Source organism: Pimephales promelas, chromosome 8, assembly GCF_988280905.1.
Source record: "Pimephales promelas chromosome 8, fPimPro1.hap1.1, whole genome shotgun sequence".
NCBI lineage: Eukaryota > Metazoa > Chordata > Actinopteri > Cypriniformes > Leuciscidae > Pimephales > Pimephales promelas.
Window position 1 is genome coordinate 9,017,703 of NC_142776.1, and position 10,508 is coordinate 9,028,210.

Genomic DNA, 10,508 nt, shown 5'->3' on the forward strand with positions numbered 1-10,508 from the left:
TCGTTTATATTTCTGTAATGACTTCCATAGTAAGAAAAACAACAATAACAATAACATGGAAGTAACATATGAGATTGAGATTGAGTAAATGATGAAAGATTTATTTATTTATTATTTTTGTAATTTTTTGGGGGTGGGGGGGGGGTGGTAATAAATTAAGATTAGCGTATTGCTTACCTTATTAGCAATACGACAGAGTCAAATAGAGCGATTAGAGATGGGGTCACAAAACTACATATTTATTTTTTGGTATGGTAAAACATGCTATGTAAACATGCATGGAGTTTACAATAAATGTAATGTTTGTGCACAAATGTTATCGCCCAATAATAGCTGCCAGATACAAACAATGCACCTTATAAAAAATGCATGAAGATATAGAAAAATAAAATAAGAGTCAAGTATCTGCCACTCGTAGTTGTACCTTTTAATTGCGTCATCGTCGACACGCCCTCTAGAATGGCGCTTCCGGACTGGACAGTGTATTTACTTTGCATTGCTTCAATATGTGGAGGGTTTTACATCTGTCGTTTCCCTAAATGCGCCAGAAGAAGTGCATGGAAAAACAGCCCGATCGGTAAACTGATGGCTCGCACAGAGAAACCACTGTTTTGGATAGCGTAAGTGGCTTATTTGGCCTGCTGCCGCAGTCTGTTTCATGTTAACACAGGCTACTGTTTTTATACACTCTATCGTAAATGATATTTACCTAAACAGTTTTGTACGTGATATTGAAATATAAACGATTTACTTATCGTTCCCTTCATTGAATGTTATTGATTTGTCATTTATCATGGTCCGTGACCGTGATTAATGTAGAAATCTAATGAAAATCTACTAACGGTAAAATGTAAAACGTCAACACCATGGTTAATCAATGAAAGTATTCTCTCTTATTAAACAAACTAGGGTACTTGTAATGAAATTCACTAGTCTAGACACTTACAAACTTTCATTTACTCCCCTAATTGATTATTTAGTTTTTAATTTATCTTTAAAAACACTTTCAGGTACTCTCTGTATACGCGGACCAAACTTGGGTACATATTTCATAAGAGGCAGATGAGGAAAGCACGAGAGCGGTACCCCACTGGCCATTCCAGAACTCAACCTACTATAATAAACGGTGAGCAGAAGCACCTTTTTCCATCATACACCCAACAGCTGATTACCAATAATTAATGACACTATTATTTCCAACAGGCATCAAGATAATACCAGTACCCATCTTATCAGACAACTACAGCTATGTGGTTATTGACACTGCATCCAATACGGCTGTTGTGGTTGATCCTGCCGACCCTCAGCCTGTTCAGGTTGGATTCAAAACAAGGAGTTTCAGAAATAGTTTTCTGGATTATATATCTTACTGTAATGAAATTGCCAAACCCATGTGGTTTTGTGGAAATGACTCCCGTTTCCTCACTGGTTTACCAAAATTGTGGAAGATGGAATCATTTTCAGTTATTTTTATTGGAAATCGGTCATTGTAATGGACAGATTCCAGTTTTTCATTCTCACAAATGCAAAAGTACAGTAGTAATATCAAAATATGTAGGAGTCGGCCCTTCATATACGTGAAGAGATGCTTTCTGGGAATGTGTCATGTATAAAGTCACATGTCTATAACTTATCTTTCACATGACCTTAACCAGAGCCTTAGATTTGTCTTCTCGTTTCTAATATTATTTCATGGTCTGTCTTCTTCACACCCACACAGGCATGTCTAGAGGAAGAGGGGGCGGCATTACAAGCTGTTCTGTGCACGCACAAGCACTGGTAAGAGCAAATTTGAAAATGCCAAAAATCTATACAGCCTGAATGCTGCACAATCTATTAGCAGCAATTGTATTGCTTTTATTTTTATTATGAAGATAATTTTAGCGTTGTAATGTCACATTGCACCAGTTCTAAGACACATGAGGCATCTAACAACATCTAAGGGTTAGTTCACCCCAAAATAATAAAATAATAATAATATTGTTTTAAACCCATAAGACTTTGTTCATCTTCGGAACACACGTGAAGATATCATCAATATTCTCACGAGTTCACCATCCATTGAAAGTAAACAACCAAAATACAATAAATCCATATAAATAGACACAATGGCCCTCGTTTATCAATCTTGCGTAGAAACGAGTGTATATGTTGGTGTAAGATTATGCTTACACTCCTCTCACCGCCTGATTTATGAAGATGTGCGTACGTTTGAAATCCAGGTGTACGCAATGCCTGCCCTTGATAAATCCCGCGGCCGAAAATGATCGTCATTAGAATAACACGCCCCTAAATATTCAAGTCTCCGCTCCCCCCACGCCCTCATTTTACGCCATGGACACACGGAAGATGGCAAAGAAGAGAAATTTCTCCGACGTGGAGCCAAAATGACCTATCACAATGCATTATTTTGCAGCATGTCTTTTGAAATTAGCATTCAATTTCGAATCACATCACATGTATGATAGTGATGATGATGATGTGATGTGAAGTACCATTCATTCACATTAAAGGCACACCGCGGAACTTTTGGCCAATAGTGGTGCTCGACCTGTAACTTTCACGTCTACCGTCCCTCGAGGCCACAAGCTCCGCAGCACTGTCGCAAAAGTCAACAAACAGTCAACTGTGATGAAAACATATAGACGGCAATCAAACGCGTGTTGAGGACTCGCATCAGAATCTGAGGAAGTTGGGGGTGACGTAGGTGACGTATGCCGTAAAGCGGTCGAATTTTGTAGTTCTTTTTGTGCTCGGGTTCCTACCCGAAACCCGAAGTTACATAGTGCTAGTAAAAGCGACACAGATACCTTCAGGCTACGGCAGACGTGTCATTCAACCTATTGTAAGTGGAAGTACCATCTCAGTGGGTTTTGGTAATATATTATAAAGGTTGAAAAGTTCCACAGTGTGCCTTTAATAATTGCATGACAATTTGTAATAGTATTCTTCTTATTATTATGATTTGTATTAATGATGCTTATTGTTATTTAGAAGAAGGATGTCGTTATTATTAATTGTATTATTATTATCATTTAAAAGAAGAAGAACGTATTTTTTATTATTTTGTCAGTCTGAATAATTTTTTGGTGATTGAAAGCCTTTCATTAGGCTACCGAACCCAGTCCGTGCGCACCTGCCGGGGATAATCCTGAAACGTCAGGGTAAAGCGGGTTCGCAACTGAAGGAATACATATTACAAATCAAATGCTTTGGTAAAGTCACACAAATTAAACATTGAAGTCCACCTTACACAAAAATAAACACTGAAGTTTATAATTACTATGTTGTTTTTTTGTTTGTTTGTTTTACAGTGGGTCATAATATGTCATATCTTTTAGTTTGTCAGTGCGTTTTGTGGCGTTAGGAATTTTTCTGCGGATTTCCTCACTAACTCAAAACGTGCGTACACCACCTCCTGAGCTGGTGTAGGATTTGAGCGTGCCGTACGCCCACGTCCATATTGATAAATCTCAAACTCACCGTGGTTTTGAGTGTACCCAAGGTGTACGCTGGAAATTTGGTGTACGCACTTTTGATAAATGAGGGCCAATCACTTTATATGATGAAAATGTCTAATTTAGGTTTTTATTGACAAAAACTTTGACCAATGCACATGCATATTGCACATCAAATATGGTAAAGTGAGTATCTCTCTTCAGAAGACTTGGATACTTTTACTGTGTTTTTTTTTAAGCTTGAAAATGTTGCTTGAAATTTTTTTGACTGGTTGGACAAAAATGTAAGAATATTAAGATGCATCTTAATTTGTGTTCTGACGATTAATGAAAGTCTTATGGGCTTAGAATGACAATGAGGAAACTTTTAATTTCTGTCGAACTTAACCTCATCAAGATTGAATTGCTTATTTTCATACATTTTTCCCTAACCAGGGACCACAGTGGAGGAAACAGGGCTCTAAAGAGGCGTTACAGTTCCTGTCGAGTGTATGGGAATGCTATGGACAACATTCCAGGCCTTACACAGTCAGTACCTTTGAATATATAATAATTTCAGATGACGTTGGATAGTACTTGAGAGCATGAGATGGACCACTTCAATTGATGTTTTGTGAATTTAGCCCCCTTTCAGACAAAGACACAATAGATTTTGGAACTCGGCTGCACTTCAGGGCCTTCTTTACACCTGGGCACACAGTGGGTCACATGATCTACCTGCTCGATGGCCGGGTGATCGGTGGCCCCAGCAGCTTGTTTTCAGGGGATCTGGTATTCCTCTCTGGATGTGGTGAGTGTGGCAATAAACATTGCTATCTCAGAGTGCTCTTAAAATGTCATTGTATCATTTTTGTTTAAAATATTTGTAGTGTTATTGTTCCCTGCCTTCAATGTTTGACATATAGTGTACAAATGCTTACATTACGATTTACCCCATACGGATGCACAGCAAGGCATGTCAACTGCAAACAAGAATTCTTAAATCCAGCTTGGCCTATTTAAAGCTCTGAATCATTTCCAACCCTTGTAGGGAGAATGTTTGAAGGTAATGCCTCAACTATGTTGTCATCTCTGGATACTGTGGGATCGCTGAACGACGATACTCTGCTTTGGCCTGGTATGAAAACACTGTTTTTTTATAGTCTTTTCACACGTGAAGTTGTAAACCAGAGTCAATTTTGTATTTGGGTTATTTGTTTCATGTTTCAGACTGTTCATACTTTATCCTGGGATCATAACAAATACTGGATAGACAGTTATTTGGGGTCTATTGGACAGAACATAACCTTTTTGTGTCTCTTCATGAAGCTTTTGTTGGCAATTTTGATTTCCCTTAGGTGCTGAAACTAAGCACAATGCATGAGAGTGTCTGCAACTATATAAATTGTATCAATTTTTAATGTATTTATGGCATTCTTGCACCACATTTAGGGCTTTTTCCACTTGAAATAGTTAACCCTGGGTCATTTTAAACCCTGGGTAAATGGAATCCTGGGTTATTTTGCTTCACATTTCACAATGCTCATAATTTACCCGAGGTTAATTTATCTTGGGTAATCATAAGCTTACATTTTGCACTGGACATTCCTTAACCCTGTGTTAACATTCTTATTTGCATATTCCCAATGTCATTGATTGGACGAGCCCAGCATGCAACCTGTTTACATAAAGGCATAATACATAAATCATTATAAATAATGTAGCATTGCACATCCTTTATATTATATTGTCGACTTCTTTTCTGAATGGGTTTTCTGGACTATAGAGGAAAGAATTAAACTTTTGCTGATAATTTATTCACCCCCATGTCATCCAAGATATCCATGTCTTTCTTTCTTCAGTCGAAAAGAAATGAAGGTTTTTGATGAAAACATTCCAGGATTTTTCTCCATATAATGCACTTCAGTGGGAACCAAATGGTTCAAGGTCCAAAAGACAGTTTCAGTGCAAACTGCAAACTGTTCAAAGGGCTTTAAACGATTCCAGACAATGAATAAGGGTCTTATCAAGCGAAATGATCGCTCATTTAATAAATAAATAACAAAGTTTAAGTTTTATAAGCTCAAATGCTCGCCTTGCTCTGTTCTGTGATGCGTGTTCGTGACTCTCCTGTTCGAACTCGTTCATCAAAACGAACAAATCTTTTCCCGTATCATTTGGTTCATTCAACGAACAAAATGAACGAATTGACTCGGAAAAAGATTTGTTCATTTTGATGAAAAGCGTGTAATGTAAGGATGTAGGATCAGCAGATCTTAAACAGATTCTTAAATTTGTAATCCCACAGGTTTAAAAGCAGGGTTTAGAACTACGGTAACCCGGGTTTAACTGTAGTGTGAAAAGCCCTATTTTGAATCATATGCTGAATTTAACCCTGGGTTAATTGTAATGTGACACGCCTGTTTGTCATTTTTTGTTTTTATGCTTTCGTAAACTAGCACTTGGGTGTGATTCTAAGGAAAAGCTTCATGTTCGTGTTAATGAAGTTGGTACCTTTTTCTCAGGACATGAGTATGCTGAAGATAACCTTCTGTTTGCTGCTGAAGTGGATCCTTGTAATGTTGTACGGGAGCAGAAGCTGCAGTGGGTGCAGCAACAGAGAAGTCAGAGATTGTGTACAGTAAGAAAGATGACAATTCTGTTAAAAATCCTCCTATTAAATAAGGCCAAGACAGTCCAACATAATTGTTACCAAGCTTGTTTTAAAGTAATAGTTTACTAAAAAATTAAAATTATGTCATCAATTCCTCACCCTTATATCATTTAGTCTTTCATTCATCTTCTGAACACAAATTAAGCTGTTTTTAGTGAAATCTGAAAGATTTAATCATTTAGGCATTTACTAAGCCATTGATCAGTGAAATTTGTAGAGCACTCAAATTTGGTAAATGTACCCTCAAGCATAATTTAGGTATGGTTGAGCTCTTTACCATATTTGAGTTCTGTTTGCTGATTAGTGTTTTTATTTGAATAAAAGCGATTTTTCGCTTTTAGCAAAAGTTTGTCATGTAAAGCGATTGTTTCTCTTCAAGACTTTGAGAAATAAATTGCACTTAATATGGATGGATCTCTTTTTGAACCATCACAGTTTTGGGTAAACACGTTTTCAGCGAAATAAAACTCAGATTTCATTAAAAATATCTTTTGTGTTTCAAAAATGAATGAAAGTCTTATGAGCGACTTGAAAGTGAAAAAATAATAATAGAATTTAAATTAGAATTTAAAGAGTGAACTAACCCTTTTAATGTAATTATCTCTCTTCTTTATACAGTGTCCATCCACTCTAGCTGAGGAGAAGCAATACAATCCTTTCCTGCGGAGCCACTCCCAGGATCTCCAGGGGGCTCTGGGCCTGGAGCAGAAGCAGGACGAGGACTGGACGTCATACCGCGCCCGTGTTTTAGAGGAGCTGCGTAGACGGAAGGACATTTTTAAGGACCGATAAGGCTTTTATCCTCTTACATTTGGAGGTTGCAACCACTGAAACCATTCCAAGCTAAACGTACTGCTCCTCCTTACATAAGTGAGCTGGATTAAAAGCATTAATTTAATGTGAATTTAAACAGTGACCTGAAAAGTGAAGGTTTTGAGCAGTGTGAAGTTGACATGGGCATTATTTTGTATACAAATTTTTTTTTTTACTTTTAAGTATTTGGTAGACTTTAAAAGGCATCGTTTGAACTGAAAAATATTTAAAATGTTCTTCTTTTTTTTTCTTACCCTTGACTGTGTTGGAGCGGCTCCCAGCGTTTTGAATAACTATGGTACCACAAAGTACTGATATTTATGTACTAGTTGTCATAATAAACCCATGAATTGATTAACTAATATGTCTATATTCCATTTGTTGCCCTGTGAAAATCAAATCATAGATGTGGAAATAGTGTGGCGCCATTACAAGAAGGTTTACGACAGTTAACAACATCGTTACCAAGGAAACCAAAGATGCTAATAAGTTGGAGGCATGAACGTAAAACACAAATAGACGCTAAATAAAAGGGTTTAAATGCCTATTGTAGCTGTCGTTAGAAGTTTGGGCTGTTTCCTTTCGTGTTAAAGCCATATGTGTCAGTTTATTGTTGATTCTGCTTTTTAATAAAATTAGCAAAGTACGTTAGCTCGTTTGATCATTTGCTGAAGCACCGCATGATCCAGGTAGCTGCTAACGTTATAAAGAAACAAAGACGCGAGTAACTTAGTATTAAAATTCTCAATATTATTGAGAATATCGATATTATATATGTATATTTGTCACAGTTAGGTAGTTATTTTGAACTAATGTTATGATAATCTCTGGTTTTATATCTGGACTCTAAGGCATGGAGGAGAATGAAACCGAAGAACTGAAAGCTTCAGTTAATGCAGTGGAGTTTATTCACGGCATTGGTGAGTCATTTTTTGTGGGGGGATTTTTTTTCCCATTGGTAAGTTAATTTAAACATGATTATGATTCAATAAATTACGTCACTTCTAAAGTTTTTTTGTCAGAGATGTTATTATATGGTCTGGGACCATCTGTTAATGGCAGCAATGCCCTTCACGTTCATAAAGTTGAACTACTCTTCTTTTTGAGAATAATTTGAACAGTACACACACACACACACACACACACACACATATATATATATATATATATATATATATATATATATATATATATATATATATATGGGAATATAAAATTATATATATAATTTTATTTACTATGATAACTTTGCAGGATGGATGGTTTGTGCCAGCATTATGATAAATCATGAAGTGCTGACGTCTACATAAATGTGCCTTTAATTAATGAATGCACTGAATGTTTCTGCAAGTATTTTCAGACCCACTGTGATCACCATAAATTAATCTTCGGTCAAGAGATTAACAGTACGTGATTGCAGCAGGCTTCTAATTGCAAGCCACTTCTGCTCTCACTTATAGGATCCAGGGATCTGGATGATTGTTTGTTTGCGGATTCACTTGTGACTGTGTCAGATTCGGGTAGGGAGCTGGGAGACTTCTCTGTGAGCGTCACCAAGGCGAATTACAATAAGGAGCTTTGCTATCTGCTCCATGCCAATAGTCATGGAACGATCGATGACATTCCTTGTGGCACATCCATTGAAGGTGTGAATTATTTCTTCTCTTCATAATTTGTATAATTGTTCATAAAGTTTGTTAAACTCTGTGTTTGTTCCCTTGTGTGCTTGCCAGCCTACATATCCAGAAAGCTTGAGATACTGGAAGAGAATCATCATGAATATGTAAAGGTATCTTTTCTATCGACTTTACGAAAAACGTAGGTTAGGTTCCGTTTAATTCAGTTTAATTTGATATATACAATAAATGAAATAATCGAAATCGAACTGTTAAGCCACCCAAATCTGAAGTGTTGTAAACATTCCAGCTGGAAAAGCAGACGGTGGACCGGAAGGTACATATTGTTAGACAGGATGATCAACTAGTGGTAAACAGGATCATCTCAGAGAAAGAGGTGAGTACTATGCTGCACAACATATGTTGAATACATTTCCTTAAATATGTGCAAAAGAAAAAAAAGTATAATGAAATTTCCCATTTTTCAACTCATTCTTTAGGGAGTGAAGACTCAAACACACACATTTCCATTGAGTTCTCTAAAAGGCTTTGTGTCTGAAGCGTCCAACTTCCTGATCCTACGCATTCTGGCTCGGCAGAAGATTGTTCCGCAATACATGACGTTCCTGTCATTTGATGCTGATACAGTGCTTTCTAAATCAGTTTATGTAAGTCCAGGGAGATTATTGCCTATAGTTCAACCCTTGGATGTTATTTATAGGCCAAATTTATATGAACAGTACATGTACAATTGAAGGTGGTGGGCTTTTTATCATTTTTGCTTGATCCACTTGTTTGCTTCAGAGAGAACTTGGGTGTAAGAAGCAGATGATTGGTGAAGAGCTAGTCGATATCTTTGGGATTGAAAGGACTGTCTACTCTGCAAAGGACTCCTCAGCAACTTGGCATTGCTATTTCATGTCTGATGGGTAGAATACTCTCTTCGTTTTTTGCTAAAAAGAAAAATTTGTCATCTGACTGGATGAAATTTCTCATAAGAGTGGATGATAGCTGTTGATTAGCTGTTGATGATAGCTTGGTCCTTCAAACAAACCAAAGCTGCCATACATAGTTGTTTACAAACTCAAACTTTTTTCAGCAGCTACAGAAGTTTTAAAGATTTGACCTTTGTTTGAACATTAACCTTTCCTAAAATATTTTACACTTAGGCATCTGGCAAGCAGAGTGCAGTTGGGCTCACCTGCCATTATGAAGCTACTGCATTTGCCTTTCTTCCTCGATAAAGGTTTGAAGACCTTAAAATTTGGCAGTCTGCTTCTTTGTGATCAAAAGTAATCTTTAAACTTTAAAGTAAAACTTTTTTTTTTTTTTTTTTTTTAGAGGAGAAAAACCAAATTCCTGTGTTTGAGAAGAAGCCACTCATCTGGGAGGAAGATATGGAGCTTTACTCAAAGTTTCTTGACAGAAAGGTGCCTATAACTGTTCATAAGCATTTAACTGACACCATATATTACTCAAGAATATCAGAAGCAAATTTTATATAAGCAAAGTTGTGACTCTCTGTCACCTGTTTATGACATAGGAGGAGCTCAAAGCGGACTACTCCTCCTACATCAGACAACACCCTGAGCTAAAGGCTTTGATGGCAGACTTCCTGCAGTTCCTGCTGTTGAGGAAACCTCAAGACATCTTCTCCTTTGCTCGTGACTTTTTTGCACCCTTTGCCTCTGAAAGTCCTTCAGGAAAATCCCCTAATGACTCCCAATAATTTCCATAGAGATAATAAACACTACCAAATGGTGTGATGTAGCAGAGATTGAAAATAAAGGTTTTCTTGGTATATATTCTGTGATGGTAATTGATTCATATGGATGAACAGATCCTGGTGTGAGAGACACTGATTGGTAGTGCAGTAATAAAGAAATAGTGCATATATAAAACAATAACTGAAACAGTAAACATTCTAGCTTGTAAAACATTCAAGCTTGTCTTGTCATATAACATAAT

The 10,508-nt window shown here is 36.9% G+C and overlaps 2 protein-coding genes across 2 annotated transcripts; both read left to right on the forward strand.

The window, feature by feature from the left end:
* The first annotated feature begins 430 nt into the window (after positions 1 to 430).
* On the forward strand, positions 431 to 7,282 carry pnkd (PNKD metallo-beta-lactamase domain containing). The gene is made up of 9 exons (XM_039689586.2): positions 431 to 620; positions 1,011 to 1,126; positions 1,204 to 1,316; positions 1,721 to 1,779; positions 3,894 to 3,986; positions 4,082 to 4,248; positions 4,489 to 4,575; positions 5,963 to 6,078; positions 6,730 to 7,282. The coding sequence occupies exons 1-9, from the start codon at positions 460 to 462 to the stop codon at positions 6,901 to 6,903; spliced, it is 1,086 nt and encodes a 361-aa protein (XP_039545520.1). The 5' UTR covers positions 431 to 459; the 3' UTR covers positions 6,904 to 7,282.
* A 122-nt stretch (positions 7,283 to 7,404) lies between these two features.
* On the forward strand, positions 7,405 to 10,343 carry catip (ciliogenesis associated TTC17 interacting protein). The gene is made up of 10 exons (XM_089133875.1): positions 7,405 to 7,613; positions 7,776 to 7,844; positions 8,385 to 8,570; positions 8,658 to 8,713; positions 8,851 to 8,937; positions 9,041 to 9,208; positions 9,345 to 9,469; positions 9,710 to 9,786; positions 9,882 to 9,970; positions 10,084 to 10,343. The coding sequence occupies exons 2-10, from the start codon at positions 7,778 to 7,780 to the stop codon at positions 10,267 to 10,269; spliced, it is 1,041 nt and encodes a 346-aa protein (XP_088990001.1). The 5' UTR covers positions 7,405 to 7,613; positions 7,776 to 7,777; the 3' UTR covers positions 10,270 to 10,343.
* The last annotated feature ends 165 nt before the right edge of the window (positions 10,344 to 10,508 follow it).

Coding starts and splice junctions, on each gene's coding strand:
- pnkd (XM_039689586.2), top strand. CDS start 460: ATGGCGCTTCCGGACTGGACAGTGTATTTACTTTGCATTGCTTCAATA. Junction 1,127..1,203: donor TCAACCTACTATAATAAACG/GTGAGCAGAAGC, acceptor TATTTCCAACAG/GCATCAAGATAATACCAGTA. Junction 3,987..4,081: donor AACATTCCAGGCCTTACACA/GTCAGTACCTTT, acceptor TTGTGAATTTAG/CCCCCTTTCAGACAAAGACA.
- catip (XM_089133875.1), top strand. CDS start 7,778: ATGGAGGAGAATGAAACCGAAGAACTGAAAGCTTCAGTTAATGCAGTG. Junction 7,845..8,384: donor GGAGTTTATTCACGGCATTG/GTGAGTCATTTT, acceptor TCTCACTTATAG/GATCCAGGGATCTGGATGAT. Junction 9,787..9,881: donor GCCTTTCTTCCTCGATAAAG/GTTTGAAGACCT, acceptor TTTTTTTTTTAG/AGGAGAAAAACCAAATTCCT.